Here is a 17,124-nt window from a genome sequence, read left to right as displayed (position 1 = left end):
TTGAGCAGAGAACATGCTTTATTGAGAAGTAGATACAGGAATAGCACATTCTACCACATCAGGGGAACAGGGTTTAGCTTGTGTACATGACTGGCCTTCTTCCCCACTCCCCAGAGTTCCACCCTGCCAGATGGTTCCAAGAGTATGTCTTCAGCTACAACGTAGGATCCAAGGGCACTTGACAGCAATCCTCAGTAATGCCCACAAGAATATAAGTCCTGTGCCGAGATCTATTTATTTAGGGAGGCAAAGAAAAAGGCACAGCCCACCATGAAAGGGCCCGTAGAGAACTTCTCCACACTGGGAATGGTCAGTGATTAACAAGAAATGGCCCTTACTTACCGACACAGGGTAAGAGCTTCATTTCAGACACCACACAACAAGAGATCATCGGAAGGGTCTAAATGCAGCTATCACTCACCTCACACCTGTCCCCTCGCAGGAGATAGATAGGAAACACATGGCACAAGGACAGTGGTTATACTTGAAAGCCATTTTACGGAGGTTTCTTTTCGTGGTGCAGAGGGGTGTGTGTGTGGGGGGTCACTGTTGTTCTACAAGAACAGAAGGATGCACTGTCAACAGAAAAGCAACCATCCATACAGCTAGCCGGAGCCGCTGTTGATGCACAGAATGTATGCTTTAGACAATCCAACAACTGAGGATATTGCTTTATAGACTTTCTGTGGCTGTTTGGACAAGGATATCAAAAATTCACCTGAAATTAATATTTTATTCCTTTAATATAGAGAGTCTTTTCAAAAAGCTACAATTCAAAGACTGTTTTAGGAGAACGACTAAGTTGAAATACACTAAACTTGTTTCTATACGTGTAAAGGAAACCACCAACTCCAGCAACAGGAAACCAGTGATATCTGACCTAAGAGGCCTGTACTGCCATGATACCGTACTAACCTCAGGAGAGCCTGCCACACCCAAAAGGGCTACTCTGTAACAGTATGTCACATCACAGTGCTTTCACACTATTAATCTGGACTCTTCCAGGGTAACACCAATGATCACACCACTCACTGACAGGTGCAAGTTGTGCAAGCTTCAGAGTGTACAATATTAGCAGTCAGTTTTTGTTACACGAAGACCTGGTATATTATGTGGGGAAGCTCTCTTTAAAGAGGTGTCATGCTGTCTTACTGAAACTAATTGATACATGGGGTAAGGAAGTTCATCAGACAGGATTAGTTATAACAATGCTGAAGTCAGTAAACTGGCAGCATGTTGGGAACCTGCTTGGATGCAGATTTACAACCCTTTCCCCAAACAAAACGTTGATGGAATAATTTGGAGAACAGATTTGTAGACCTTGTTCAAAGGCCACAGAAGCTGTCCTGTCCATTACTTAGAAAGCAGAGTGCCTGCAGGAAGGAACACAAACAGATTATAGGACACGACACAACCTCATTGGAATAAGAACGTGAGGGTAGGACCAGTGACTGGACAGGTACAGTACCAGATATCAGAACTCCTTGGGCCAGTGCTTGGGTCCTATACAGATCCAATCCTTGCAACCTCATTGAGGCCGAAACATAAAGTTCCTCAGAACCAGCGTCTGTGGTGTGCACAAAAGATCTGGGCCAGAACAGTACCAAGGGGAACTGATCTTCCTGGAGGGTACTGTACCAGCCAATCACAATAGCAACAGATACAACAGAGATCCCTAGGGTACTTCCTACTGCTGGGGTTCTTCACTGGCTTCTGGAGTGATGGCCAGTTAAGTTCCCTTGGGAGGGGTCCATTTCAAACAACTGGGATCCATTGTCTTATTGGTGTTTGATCTTTTTGCCTCTTTGGCTATCCATTCGTCAATCAGATCCTGAGAAAGAGAGCATGAAAGGGCAGGTTAAACCAAAGAGAATAATTGATGTGAATTATCCATTGGACAACCCACATGTGAGTCCAACACTCTGGAGATGACCTGCGCACCATCTGCTTGGTACCACAGAGATGACATGTTGTGAATGGAGCAGCCCATATTACTTTTTAGGAACTCCACTGATAACATAGGTCAGGCTGTCTTCACCTACAGGTGAGAGCCCCAGAAAGGGGAAATTAAAAAAACAGTGAAGAGGGGAGCTGGGTTTGAGGATTTACTTGCTTAAGACTAGCAATGGAATTTCCCTATGTCAAAAAACAGCACAGAAGGCGGTTAAAAAGTAGAGGATTTCTACACTAGTTGGGGGGAGGAGGGGAAAAAATCAGACTGGGGACCCACCTGAAACTTTATCAGATATTTTGTTTCGCTTTAAGATTAAAAAGTTCCCTCGCCAGAATCAAAGCGCAAGAAAACCCAACACAATGCATAGGGAATGTAGATTAAGATAGGATATTATCCTATGGACCCAACACACAATGCTGAACTGTAAGCAACGAAACATGCAGGTGCAGCCACCAGAAGTCTTACCTGTCTCTTTAACACCAGGTGTTTTCCCTTCCAGTATTTGAGCATCTGAAGTGCTTGCAGAGTACTAACGATGTCAACAGGGTTCACTGCAGTCTCCTGGCTGATTTCTGAAAAACAAGATCACAGTCCACAAGAGGATAGAAGGCAGCAGGCCAGACCACCAAGGAATTCCTTCAAGACTGCAGCTGTCGTACTTGTTTAGTTCTCAAATACAACTTCATGTTATGCCGTGCCCACCCTTCATAATTATATCCACAAGATGCCTTGCAAATACTGAGATCTTTTAAGTTTAATGCCAATACTCATTCCTTTGCTTCAGCTTGGTCAATGATTAGGGAAGCAGTGTTATCTAGTGGTCAGAGCAGGTACTGGGCGCCCACAGTCCATTCCCAGTTGTGTCACTGACTTAGGCAAGTCATCACCTCTGTGCTTCACTTTCCTCACCTGTGAAATGGGAATAATTGTTATCGCCCAAGGGATGGCTGTGAGGCTTAACTGTTTGTAAAGAACTTTGGAGAACCTTAGTTTCTATACAATTTGCTAGTAATGAAGTCTACGTATCTATCACTGCATATATTCGAAGTATTTTTAGAAATTTTCGGAAATTTCTCCTTAGCCAAATAGTTTTTCCCTTTTGAAATTAATATTCTAAATTAGCGATGCACTTCGTCCTCTAAAGAAAGCCACAACACAAATCACCATCCACCTCCTGGTACTCTCTGTAGCCAGTTGGGATATGCAGTGACTGAATGCCATTTATTCAGACCTCAATAGTGACCTCTGTGGAGGAAAACTATAAAGATTTACTGGATTGTCACACAACTGTCAATTCATACAAAGACAAGAAGAAGAGAGGCAAAATGGCCCCAGCTGGCCACCAGCACCAAACCTCAGAAGAAAACAATTTGGATCTATTGGGAACGAGCAAGAGACTACTCACCACCTACATTGGGTAATGCAGCAATGAAAAGAGTTGATTTTTGAAAGCATAGACATGAGCTAAGCAGCAGTCCATGTGCCTGCTGTGTTCCTATTAACTAGATCTGCATAGCATCAGAGGTGTAAAACATTACTGATTTGTATCTATTTTCAGAGTAGCAGCCGTGTTAGGCCAGGTCTACACTACCGCGGTAGTTCGACAGCTGGCAATCGAACTTCCGGGTTCGATTTATCGCGTCTGGTCGCGATATATCGATCCCGGAAGCGCTCGCCGTCGACTGCGGTACTCCAGCTCGGCGAGAGGAGTACCGCGGAGTCGACGGGGAGCCTGCCTGCCGCGTGTGGACCGCGTCTGAACCGCGGTAAGTTCGAACTAAGGTATGTCGACTTCAGCTACGTTGTCACGTTATTCACGTAGCTGAAGTTGCGTACCTTAGTTCGATTTTGGGGGTTAGTGTGGACCAGGCCTTAGTCTGTATCCGCAAAAAGAACAGGAGTACTTGTGGCACCTTAGAGACTAATAAATTTATTAGAGCATAAGCTTTCGTGGGCTACAGCCCACTTCTTCGGATGCATATAGACTCAATATGCATCCGAAGAAGTGGGCTGTAGCCCACGAAAGCTTATGCTCTAATAAATTTTAGTCTCTAAGGTGCCACAAGTACTCCTGTTCTTTTTTCATTTGTATCTAGTTATTCAGTCTTGCTTTTCTGGAGAGTGAGCTGTGCAGGGGAGCTGCTCAGAATGACGCTGACTTTCAAGCTGCTGTTTTGATCCCTATCGCTCACTGTTTTTCTTTTTATAAACAAAATTAATTAAGGGCATAAACGTGGGTGCTTTGAGAGTCTTCAAAGCCCAGCAACCTAGCTTAATTTTAAAAACAGTGGGGTGAGACAGCCAGACAAAAACCCATCTAATTACAGTCTAGAGGAGCCACGCCACTTTAAGAACCCCAGTAAGAGAAAGCAACTCACCCATGAGGGTAAAATGGACCAAACGTCAGTCAGCGCAGGTTTGGAGAAAGGGGTGAAGAACAAAGAGCACAGAAACGTTCCTGAACAAATTCTCTACAAGCTCATTTAGCACTAGAACACACCTTTGATAGAGATCTCTTTGCCTTGGAAATTATGCAGATAACGAAGAAGAACTTCCTTCCAGTAACTACGGTAGCTGATAAGGCCCAAGTCAGACAGCGGGCGTTCTGGAGAGCCAACCTTTTCTTCCACTTTGGAAAGTAAATAACCTGCAAGCAAGAGAAGACGTTTACTCACAGTATACCAGGCTCTCTCCTGACGGTCAACTACCTACAGTTAACTGCAGGGATTTGTCATCACAGATGCCCAAAAAGCAACATGTGTGTTGCACAAGTTCACCAAGAAATAGTTAATCTGGGGCAGCCAATGCCTCCTGAATACCACTTTATTAGTAGCACTGGAAAAGCAGCTCAGAAGTCTTTTTCCATACAGACAGACCAACTATAGCCTGCAAAGTGGTGAACGATTATAATTCAGTCCAGGAAATACTGCTGACTTGCATCATTATCAGTATGATCTGAGACACATTTGGAAAGAACCACAAGAGGCAACTGTGCAGATTTTGTTAGCATAAGTTTCCCTGCAAGGGAGTAAGAGTACCTGGATATGAACCATGCTAAAGGCTCTTCTTTTGATTGGCCACTTCTGCACCCACATATCTGTTACAACCCTGCCCTGAACGGCCCCACTGGCACACACATGCAAAAGAGTGTGCTCAACAGCTCTTCTGGGAGTCAAGGGCACTGATACATTATGTACAAGCTTGGTTTGAAGGAACCGTATCTGACTCAGCTGTGCATTTCTCTGCTTCTCAAAGGTCAGTGCAGGAATACAGTATAGAGACAAAAGCTGAACTCTTGAAGATAGAGGGTTTGCCTCATTTCACAGACACGGCTGAAAGATTTTGCCATAACTTTTCCATATACTTACTGAAGTCAATGAGCATTTTGCCATAACCCTGCCTCATGTACTGGGGCATCGTCAGAATACAAGACACATTGTAGTTGAGGAAAGAATTCTTCTCCTGAAAGCAAGAAGAGGGAGGAACTAGATCAGCAGGTCTCAATCTGCGCAAACAGCAAGTCTATCACTATTGCAACAAGCCAAACAAGGCAGCACAACTGACGCAATACAAGTTGAGGGAAACAGCAATGCAATAGCCAGCCTGACAACTAACTTTCAATGTGAGCTTCCTCCACCCACCAAGCTGACGTAGAGTTTATTACTGTATTAACCATTAAACTGGGCATCCACTCTCATGATTGCTAGGAGTAGGATGGAAGGCAAATAGAGCCCTGTCATGAGAGAGTGTTGATTTAACCAGGACATTAGGGTAGTGCTGGCACAGCAATCTCTGTTCTGAATCCAACAACCTTCTTAATTGCACATGCAACATAAAGTCAACATTGCATTAGAATGATACACATACTGCACTAGCAAAAAGTTTAATGGGTCTCTTCCCTCATTAGGACAACGCAGGATATTTCTTTATGTTTCTTTAGTGCTTTATCCAGTCATAATTTAGGTGGCTTAAGAGATGGAGCTTCCAACACTCTCTATTGTCTAATGGCTTTCATTTGCTGCAATTTTTACTCTCTCAGGACAATTGCACCACAGAAACTGCACTTAAGTAAAGACAGCTAGGAAGTGTACTTCACAAAGATGTACTAGGCATTAAAGAAAAAGTCCAGAGACACTTCTGTCTATTAAGGAGGCAACATGGGTGAGCAGACAAGGCACAGAACTATGAGCCAGGAGACCTGGCTTTTACCCTAACTTCTGCCACTGACATGTGGTGTGGCCTTGGGCAATTCACTTCACCTTTGTTCCTCAGTTCCCCTATCTCTAAAATGGATATGATATTTTCCCATCTCAAAGTGCTTTATAAAGCTCTAGGGATAAAAAGCATTAGAAGTGCTAACTATTATTAGAAAATGAATCTAAATTTATCACAAAGGAATTCATCTCCATTTGAGACAGAGAGATCCTAGCTAACTTGTATACAAGTGATTACAAATTACTGTTTAATATAACAATGTCTCTTTGCAAAAGTTTGATTTTGCTAGCCATTAGGAAAGCTAAATAGCAAAGCTTCTGTAGTTTAGCTTTGAAATTTTATCTCTTCCTGGACACTAGGATGTTGGGACTTGTAGAAAACTGAGGAGTGAGGGTTTGCACAGATGACCTCTGTCTTAAGCTACAGCATTAATACAGGTTTACATATATTGGTGGTTGATTTCTACTGACCTTGGAGAAATACCCTATCAGGTGGCAGCCAGTGTTGTCAGCTTCTGTCATGACATAGAAGAGGAAGGGTTCAACATCGTAATACAGAGTCTTATGATCCAAGAAAAGCTTCGCCAGCAGGCACAGGTTTTGGCAGTAGATCTGGAAGCAGAAGGAGAATCTGACACACCTGTTTGTCATGGTGCAGCATCTCTGAAAGAGAACCCCTTCCACTTTTGAAAGGATGGGAACTGTAACAAAATACAGATTAGAGTAGATCTGTTCTTCCACCAAATGTGCGTCTTCTCAAAACAGCTTCATTCCTAGCCATGGCAACAAAACCCCTCAATATCCAGTTTCTAGGAAGGCTTAGAAGGGTCTTCCACTATGGCTCTAGCCGTTTGGAGGCAACTGTACCACTTCACTAGACTAAGCCCTCGGTTGTACCTGCCAGTACACACTACATGCTAGTCAATTGTGAGTGCTCTAACCAGCAATGGAGCTGGGTTGCTCCGCTGCAGTTTATAGCACTCGTAACTGAACAGGAGACAGGCAGTGGTGGCATGAGTCCAGGAACGGAGGGTCCTCATTAAGGTTCAGAAGGGGAACTGAACATACAATTGACAGCAGCCCCTGCACTAGTACTTGTATGTGAACAAGCTGATGGAACCATGGACCTGCAGGAGGGCTGAATAACTGCCACAAGGAAGATGCAGATAGACATTATTCAGGTGCACTGTTGCAAGAACCATCCAGTGCATTAAGATAACTACTAGCATTGCGAGAAGGGGCAGTGTAGGCATTAACACCCCTTCTGGAATCAGAGGGAAAGAGGCCATGATCTCCTGCTTCTCTACAGTGTAAGGCAGGCGACATATAAAGTGCATTAGAAAGACTGTGCCACCATTGCAATTCCAGTTACCTTGTTCTTTTTCCCATCCACTTCAAACACCGAAATGGAGCCTTTGCGGTAAATTTCGTCGCCTGGTGGATGTTTCCAGACACATTTTGCCTACAAGAAAATGACAGTCAAAGTTAGGGTAACAATACTGCTCTAGCAGCTGCTTTGAAAGCAGGAAGAGCCTCTTGGATACAGAATAAGTGTTCCTAACAGGGAAACATTCATTCCTGTTCAGCTACAATGAGAAACTGGATTCCCAGCCCCCACTCCTACTCCACTGTGGTCCATCCAGCTGGCCCAGGGATTAAGACAATCTGAGAAAACCTGTCTTCCTTTCAAAGCTGTGCAGAGCACTTAGCATTCAGGCAGGCAGGCTCCCAAAGGGACTATTCGAGCCCAAAACAGCTACTTTGTTTTGACGTGTTTTCATTATACTTCCAATCTCCAAACCTAAGGAGCTGGGCAACGATCACCAAGGATTTACCATGTGTCTGCGCAGTATTGTCTGACTCTTCATGTATTTGAGACAGAACTCGCACATGTAGAGGCGTCCCAACCGAGCATACTCTTCTGGATAGGGAGAATGATACCAGGTATCCAGCTCATAGCGGCCAAAGGCAATTGTTTTAATCATGTTGCTGCCTTCTGTGATCTGGCCCTGAAGCCGCAACTTCTCCTATCAGCGGAAGGAATAGAGGAAATGTAATAAAAAAGGAAAGGGAAAAACAAACATTTATTTCCCTTCTGTGAGCCTCTTCCAGAGCCATCTTACAAAATGCAAATCCCCAAGGAGCCCTCCATGCTAGCTTGACACATATTAACAAGTTTCTTGTCATGCCGGTATGGCCTGTGATCTCCAGGACCTCACATCACTCAACCTTACCTTGGATTGTTAACTTGAAACAAATTTACCCTCCATGCCCACTTTGTATTTTCTCCCTCCCACAAGGGGAAAAGGGTCACTGACCATTCTGGTCGAGGCGGCCCCAAGGTACCACCAGAGACCATCAAAATTGCTTCTGGATCAGCTTTGGGGGTGGGAAGCGGCATCTCAAGAAGCCCTTATCAGTCTAGCTTAAGACACAGTTCTGAACTCCAGGATGGCAGCGCGCTGATAGGCTGGCCTCTTGCAGAGCATTTTAAACTCTCAACTCAATCAATACTCAGCTATTGTTTCAATGTGTGAAGCTGTTGCCCATTCTGCCCAGGAACACATTGATCTTCTCTCACAGGAGGAAAGCTGCAAATGAGCACTTGATAAATGGGACCGAATCACTCTCTTGCCTCAGAGCTCTTGCAGTGTCCAAGACTGGAAATGCACAGCTCCAGCTGTACTGTGGGCAAATTCATTGTTGTCAGACACCTCTAGACTCCTTATATTTTTAAGACCTAAATACAGGAAGACAGTCAGCCCTGGTGTAACTCCACTGACTTGGCTCTTATTTTGAACATGTTACACTCTGCATTCTATTGCCATTTACTCTTTGCATAGTTCAGAGGTGGTTCTTCTCACACACTCTCACTCATCAGCATAAACACTGCAGACTGTGGGGACGTTCAGCTCTTGGAAAAGCAAAGGCCGCTGCTAGCAGACATGTTAAGGATTAGGAGTCTCACCAGGTCTTCAGAGGCCCGTGCTTGTGCTCTTCGGAAAAGCTCTAGGTCATACTCGCTAGTCAGGTTTTCCAAGAGGGGTTCTCTGGTGTTGCCATAGGTTTGTCTGTGTTCCTGAAAAAGTTAAATATTAGGAGCTTTAAACCTCTGAATGATCTATGCCAACCCTGGGCTGCTGAATGCCACAGCCTTGTTTGCCCAGCATTCTGCAGGATGAGTGGAAAGCAAAATCTCCATATGCTTGTGGCATACTATAGAAAGGAACTAAAGTAAATTTTGCTGTCATACCATGTACTTTTCTTTCTGCTCCTTGGTTAGTCCCGCATTTCTTTTCTTCCTCAGCTCTGCTACTTTCTCTTTGTACCGCAGCTGTCTCTCTGTCGGTGCCTGAAAGAGAGACGCTAGGAATAGTTAATGCACTTGGCTTACTTCAAACATTGCCCGTACCCTTTCAGTTCTAAAGGACTCAACATTCCATGCGTTCCCCCTTTCATCAAGTCTTTCTCCCCTGAAGGGTACGTTCAGTTGAGTGCTCGTCACCAATAGCTAGGAAGGGCAATATGAAATCACAAGGCAACATAAAGGAATATAGAGTATGTTACGTGAGCAATGGGTTGATAATGTGTGCTAGCTGCATCTTCCATTAAAAAAAAGTGTTTAAATGAGTTTTATGAATTTCAAAGCTCATGAGAGAACACAGATTAGAGTCAGGCAGAGCGCAGACATGTAAAGGACAGAGTCCTCTTTCTTCCCCAGGCCTGCTAGCGCGCCTCAATCCCAAAGACAGAGTATGGTTCTGTGCAATTTGGGATTTTATCATGCGGACAAATATTCCTTGGAAACAGACTCAGGTCAAACTTGTTACAAAGATAAACTCATCTAGATTTGAACCCAAGTGTCCAAAATTTGAGAAACATGAACCACTGAAGGCCTTCTCTTTGGTTTAGCAGAAGGTATACTGACCAATGTGTTTCTGTAGAAACACATTTGCTCTGCATTTCAAAAAGCATGAACAGAGAATAATCTCTCAGAACAGCCACAGCCTATTTTGCATAACTATAATAGATTGGTGGATTATGATGTTTCCTATAGCAATCAGGGCCAGCCACATCCCATGTTCTCACCAGCAACTAGGGGTTTTTTTTGGAGATATCCTATCTCCTAAAACTGGAAGGGACCTTGAAAGGTCATCGAGTCCAGCCCCCTGCCTTCACTAGCAGGACCAAGTACTGATTTTGCCCCAGATCCCTAAGTGGCCCCCTCAAGGATTGAACTCACCACCCTGGGTTTAGCATGCCAATGCTCAAACCACTGAGCTGTCCCTCCCCTGCTCCAAACCCTCATCTCATGATTACAATGGAGAGGATAATGGTGCACGAGGGCCCAGCACAAAGCCCATTTCAAATATGAATAAGGAAGAGGAATGCAAGAGTTCTAGTCACAAAAGCTTGAAGGCCCAAACTGAGGTTTCGCACCTGGAATTGGGACACTGCTTATGCAGAGAATGCATACCTGATGTCTGGTGGCATGCCTGTTGTTGTCATCCTGTCTGTGGGACAGCATCCTCTCCTCGATCTGTTTATCTCGGCTCTGTGCTCTCACCTGGAAATCAGAAAAAAGCCCTCAAAGCATGTGAGGAGTCTTTTTCCAGTTCCCCTTTGAATTCCAGTATACAGAATGCACACCGTGACACAAATATGTACTGCTGTTTCATGTCTGAAGTGAGACTACACTTTGAGCATAATAACCATCAGTTTAACCCTGGGCTATTAATGACATCTCGTACTGTAAAAGCAGAATGAAAACAGAAGAGGAGAGAAAGTTACCTTGCACTCATCTGCTGAGAGATTATGATATAGTGGGCATCCTGATATGGAAAAGTGTCTCTCATGCTTCCCTGTTAGGTGTCCTGTGGAGAACCAGAGAAAAAACCTTACAGCCAGAAAGTAAAAAAGCCAATAATTAAAGCATCTTTAGATCAGGTGGTTAGACACTGTGGCTGGGTTTCAAAGAGGGGCTAAATAAGTTTATTACCCGTAAAACAGGATGAAGAAACCTCATGATTCACAAGATAAGCTGTAGGGGCCAAAAAGGACACCCAAATATACACACTACACCACATTATCATGTTAGCTCATCTTCCTTCCAAGTATCCTGCTTCTGGCAGTAACAAGGGTCTTACCTTAAGAACCCTATATTTTCCCCAAGCCTTTATGTTGATGACCCATCTCCTTTCTGACAGATCACTTTCCCGTCACATCACATCCATTCCCCTTGTACTCTCACCCCTCCACTGCAGGGTGCAAGAATTCCAAAAGGATTTACTAGGATTGGAACCAACAAATTTCACCGATGTTCCATCCAGAATACCGCAAGATATCAATGTAAACAGGGTTTTTTCATTTTGTTTCAAAGTGAATTTAGTGCGGATTGCATTTGTCCACAGAACCGGTAAAGTTCAGACAGCAGCAGGGCAAGCTTCCTCCACACTATCCTGTCACAGCACTGACACGCACTGACCACCTCAAGTGAGAAAGGGTATTTCAAACTCCATGGCCCATTCAGTTGCTCTCTTTGCTGAGAAACTATTACAAAGGGGGCAACTGAAGTTTGTGTAGGAGGAAACTGAAGCAAGATCAAAACTATTTCCACATATGCCAAAGAGCCAACAGGTGGCACAGCATCCAGTCACTATTAACGGACTGGATCTCAACTACCGACCTAGAAGAATATTCCATTGACCTTCCAGGCCCAACGCTGCAGAGAATTTTGCAGTAAACTCAGAGCTTTTTGTACAAGTGATAGTGCATCGTGAGAATTCCACTGATCTGGGTGCAGATAAAGAAACTTGGAAAAAATCAGCACTGTAACCATCCATCCTCAGGCTTTTCTTCTCACCACCCTCAACTATTTCTGGCTAAAAGACACCCCTGAAAAGTATGTACTGCTGGCGTGTTCAAGTCCCCCCCAAGTGGTTTTCTATTTCAACCACCCAACAAATACCCTGATCCCAATAAAATGCATGCTGCTGAGACATACTATTCCACCCAGTGGGGGTTCTCAATCCTGTGAAACGTGGGCTACTGAGCCCAATGTCAGAAATGGAAGGGAGAGGAACTAATCTTGGAGCTGGCTTTACCTAGGGAGTTGCAACCAGGCGTGGGACACTTCATGTTGAAGTTGTAGCTTTCATGGAAACGGCGGCGCTTGGGGCGGTGAGATAGGTCACTTCCAGAATCCTTCATGGACATGTCCTTGGCAATGCTCTCATCATGGGACACATTTGGACTGGATATATCTATGTCAGACTCTGAAGAGGGGGCATTCCCAGTTGGGGTGCGCGGTGGAGACTCGTCATGATCCACTGCATTTTTGGTATCTGAATGAGAGTTGAGACGTTACAGATTTGCATGAAGGGAAGCTTACAAAGAAATGAATTACGTGACTTCACACAACACACAGCCACCTGCTGCAAACCCTCATCCTTAGGGCCCTGCATTAAACCATCAGTCTCATAGGGCTGGTCTCCGAGAGAAAGCACACCACTTGGCTGACATCGTTCTGCAAGCACTCAAAGCCACACCTCACTCCCGTACCTCTATCAGAGAAGTCGACCACTTGCTCTGTTTCTGATCCAGATGAGCGGGTCTGTCGGAGTGGGTATTTTTTTGGAGTCACAGGGGTGGGTTGTTGTTGACTGCGGGTCACCCTCCTAGTAGAATAGGCAGGCTCCTCTGTGCCAAAGGATGGCGGATTACGAACTGGACTGGAATCTAGTTTAATAAAAAATAAAAAACCAATTTAATTGAGGGCAACCACTACCAATCACTAACCTGCCTCCCCGCCTGATCCCAAAGCCAGGGTCAAATTACCTCTGGTTCTGCTCCTATCAACAATCCAAACTACAGGTTCAACATCATCTGACAGCTTGACCCCAATATCAAGATATCTCTTCCAACACCATTGATACATCTACTAGCATCGAGATCTGTTCTGTTCGTCTAAGCTGCCCTCTTTCACAGTTTTACAGACACTATGAGCCACCAACAATCTGAGGAATGAGGCACAAAGTCAACTTGCTCTGTACTCCATCATTTATCCAATGGTTACAAACCATCTCCCACTGAGAAAGAGAAAAAGCTGCCTGTGAAGATGAGGATCATTACTAGTTAGATCAGCCCTCTGTATACCACAGCTGCTTTTGGTGCAAGGCAGTAGAGTTGGGACCCTGCCTGTAACCTTCCAGCATTACTACCCTTAATAAAGATACGCATGCAGCAAATTCTCCAGCAAAAAATGTTTTTTTCCTTTTAATTACTGTCAGCCAAGATCAGCAGTCCTTAAATCAACTATGAGAAAGTGGAAAAGTAAAACGTACCTTCTGTCTAGATGCCAAAATGTAGAAACTTGCAAAATATACCCCACTGACACAATATATTGGTTACACTGCATTACACAACAGGCTTTCAACTAATCTAAAAATACACTCCTCCTCACAGCACAGAGCCTCAACTTCCATTTCTGAGCACCTCCAATACCAACTTCCCTCTTTCTGTCTAGTTATTTATATGCTGTTCTCATCACCGTGATATTACTAAGCTAAAATTCAGGAGAAAAAGCCCTGAGGTCCAGTTTCAGGGATGTGGTTACAATGAAGCCATAACAGAACAGCGAATTCCAGGTGTGCCAGGCCTTTATGCAAAGGCATGTTTTGAACATTTCTTTTGATTACAATACAAACAGCTGTTCCTTTAAATAACTCAAGCGACTTAGAAATTTTGGGAACATTCATTCATGTAAATGATACGTAGCACTTCTATATAACTACACGCTTAAGAATCTTTAAGTGCACCAAAACCACTAAACTGAGCATCACAAACGTTTGTATTGGGTAGGCAGCATCCATTATACACATAAGGAAACTGAGTTAGAGAGGTCAAGTGACTTTTTAAAGGTCTCAGAAAATCAGTGGCAAAGCTAAGAATAGAACCTAAGGATTCCAACTGCCAGTGCCTTTAACTACGAGACAACACTACCTTTCAGATCAGGGAATAGATAGGAGGTCAGACTTCTGACCCCCTGTTTAATCATTAGATTGAACAGCCTCATTTATGCAATGCATCCTTGCAATGCCTTTGTTCCTTTCCCTGGCACACCTGTATTCAATGAGAAAAAATAATGAATGGGATTAACTAATGTGAAGGTACAGATTCACTGAAATTCCTTTAAGTATTACCAAGCCAAGAATACTGTGACTGCCCAGCCAGCTGCGTCTGGTGGGGCTAGGAAGAAAGGCATTTACCTTGAGAGCTCTGACTGAGCCTGGCTGAGGAACGGGTCACGCGGGCGGATCTTCGTGACGTGCCATCGCTTTCAGAGCTGTCTGTGTGCTCAGGATCTGTAGAGAAATCGGAGTCTTCGGTTCCATCTGAACTACTGCCTGCATTCCTCTGTAACACCACAGACCCAGACATTAGCACAGGAGCACTTCTACTTGTATACTTGTATTAATACTAGAAATAAGAGAATATTTGATGCTAGAAAGATCATTTCAATACACCACAAAAACAAACTAATGGCATTCAGGTAGTTTGCTCTGGAGGAAAAGCTCGCTTTAGTACAATAAACATGAGATATCAGACAGTACCATCCATAATACAGGATTTTTGCAAACAGATCAGGTCCATAAAACTACAGATGACACTAATTTCATTTTAGAAGAACATACTTGAAGTTTCAAGCAATTCAGACATTAGCTCCCTAATTTAACAAAAAGGTTCCAGACTGACTGCTCTCTTTCCAGGGCTCTCACTACACCACTACACATAAGCAGCAGTGCTTCCCCTTTATCCTCTGAAAGCGTGCTCTTGCAAGAAAGTGAGACAGCAGAGCCAAGGCCCAGCAGAGTTAGCAGTGGGAAAGACGGAAACCAAGACTACATGTCCTGACCAAATGACCATTCCACTTGCCCCACTGGGGCAGGGTTTGGGGTCCGGAGTTGGAGTGATGTGAAACAAAGCCCAGGACTGATTTCATGCCATGGCAGGTTGATGAATGCAGGTGCATCACCCTGAGTCTTCTAGATGCTCCTATATACAGGGAGTGCCAGCTACACAACCCTGGGATTTGGGAAGGAGGAAGGTGAAGGAACCCAGGGGAATCTGAGGGGGTAAAGAGGGGAGTATAAGGGGTAGCTGATGAAGTTCATCAAGGGTGAGCTTTGGCAGTGCACAATTGTGTGGTGTAGAGGGGGGAATGGGGGAGGGGTGAGATAAAAGCAATCCTGTGGGAGTGGTATACCAGGAATAGCTAAAGCAACCCACGGTGGGGGTACGTTTATGGCATAGAGGGAAATATGGGGGAAGAAATAAGGCCAAGTGTAGGAGGGTGGCATAGAGAGAAGCATGGGGAGAGCTAAGACAGTCAGGGTAGTAGTACAGGAGAGTGCACAGGGGGGAATTAATGCAGCCCAATGCAAAGGTCTTCCCTGGGGTACATTAACTCAGCCAGATATTTGCTTAGTTTTACAACAGGCTACCTAAAAAGCACTAGTGAAGTCAGTACAAACTAAAATGTCATACAATGATTTATTTATACTGCTCTATATACTAATACACTGAAATGTAAGTACACTATTTTATGTTCCAGCTGATTCATTTGATAATTATATGGTAAAAATGAGAAAGGCGGGAGGCAGCAACTTTCCAGTACTAGTGGGGCTGTGACCCTTGGGTGGTTTTAGGTCTGATTTTGCAAGCAAGTCGTTTTTAAGTGAGGTGAAACTTGGGGGCCCGCAAGACCAACCAGACTCCTGCCAGGGGTCCAGTCGTCTGGGAAGGTGGAGAGCCACTGCTCTAGGGTGGGGATGCTCTCGTGGGGAGTCAGGCAATCCTGGCCTGGGGGTGCCCTAGAGGGGAGGGTGGGGAAGGGCAAGGCAATCTGGGGGAGCAACGGAGGCTAAATCAAGCGCTACACCCCTGTCCCTGGCTTGGGGATGGGGCGCCCCTACGTACCCCTGCCGCAGCCGCTTTGTTTTGCCCCCGCTGCGTTACCGCTCACTCAGGCGCGCTCCCCCGCCTGGTCCAACCAATCACGGTGGAAGAGGGGCGGGGCGGATAGGAATCCTCTCCAATAGAAACGTTAATGAGAAAGAGGCGCGGCCCCAGGGCGTGACTGACGGGAAATTCCAGCCTATCCGCGTGCATCTCGCTGCCACAGACCCAACCACTCAGGGAGGACAGATTGAATGGGAGGGAAGGGAGAGCGAACGGGAGAAACAAGGCACGCGTGGGGAGGTGACGGTAGGGGGCGGAGACGGGCAGCAATGACGTCCAATCAGCGTCCAGCTGTGCCGCAAGGAGGAGCCAATCAACGACCAGGTCTCCAAGTAGGTGTCCAATCAGAAAGGCAAGAAGGCGGAACGTGCTCCAAGAGGGGCAAGGGGAAAAGATGACCGTTGGGGCGATGAGTGATAGTAGCGGTGACCAATCAGTGCTCAGCAGGCCCTACTGGGGAGCCATTCAGGTTGCAAGATGGGTGGGTGCAGGGGGCTGAAGGCCGCTATTTTCGCTCGGTTTTCATGGCTGTAGGGGGCTGTTCGGTGGGGGGCAAACAGGGACAAACAGGATCTAACCGCCCTTTCCCTCCCCAGGGCCTTTCCAGCCTGCCCGGCCCTGTACTCACCTTCCTGCGCGGCATCCTTGGTGGGGGCGGGGGCAGCGAAGGCAGTTGGTCTCCGGTGCCCCCGGCCCGGGAAGCGGCGGTAGCCGCCGCGTTAGCACCGGTGGGCTCCGTGGTGACAGCCGTGTCTCTCGTTCTATCTCGCTGACGGTCACTCCGCGCCAGGCCGCTCCTCCGCCGCCAACAGCCCCTGTTTCCAGCTAGGTCCCTCACGCTTCCGCCGGGACACGGTCCACACCCCCGTCACGTGACTCAGATCTAGCCTCACGCCAGCGGCCGCCGCCATCTTGGATTCGGACAGGTAGAGTCAG

General features: G+C 45.6%; 1 protein-coding gene across 7 annotated transcripts; it reads right to left on the bottom strand.

Moving 5' to 3' along the window:
* KAT7 (lysine acetyltransferase 7) lies at positions 1 to 17,039 on the bottom strand. Of its 7 annotated transcripts, XM_065422457.1 has the most exons (15): positions 16,817 to 17,039; positions 14,436 to 14,583; positions 12,730 to 12,906; positions 12,273 to 12,512; positions 10,960 to 11,042; positions 10,646 to 10,735; positions 9,422 to 9,520; positions 9,137 to 9,247; positions 8,004 to 8,195; positions 7,541 to 7,630; positions 6,640 to 6,780; positions 5,323 to 5,416; positions 4,455 to 4,601; positions 2,420 to 2,526; positions 1 to 1,831 (listed from the first exon to the last, which is right to left on the bottom strand). In XM_065422457.1, the coding sequence occupies exons 1-15, from the start codon at positions 16,829 to 16,831 to the stop codon at positions 1,730 to 1,732; spliced, it is 1,836 nt and encodes a 611-aa protein (XP_065278529.1). In that variant the 5' UTR covers positions 16,832 to 17,039; the 3' UTR covers positions 1 to 1,729. The 7 variants fall into 7 exon arrangements, with proteins under 7 accessions (XP_065278529.1, XP_065278530.1, XP_065278531.1 ...); XM_065422458.1 differs by lacking the exon at positions 10,646 to 10,735; XM_065422459.1 differs by lacking the exon at positions 12,273 to 12,512.
* Positions 17,040 to 17,124: the final 85 nt, after the last annotated feature.

This window comes from Emys orbicularis, chromosome 25 (assembly GCF_028017835.1).
Source record: "Emys orbicularis isolate rEmyOrb1 chromosome 25, rEmyOrb1.hap1, whole genome shotgun sequence".
Lineage (NCBI taxonomy): Eukaryota > Metazoa > Chordata > Testudines > Emydidae > Emys > Emys orbicularis.
The sequence above is the reverse complement of the archived record's forward strand: the minus strand, read 5'-3'. Positions and strand labels throughout refer to the sequence as shown.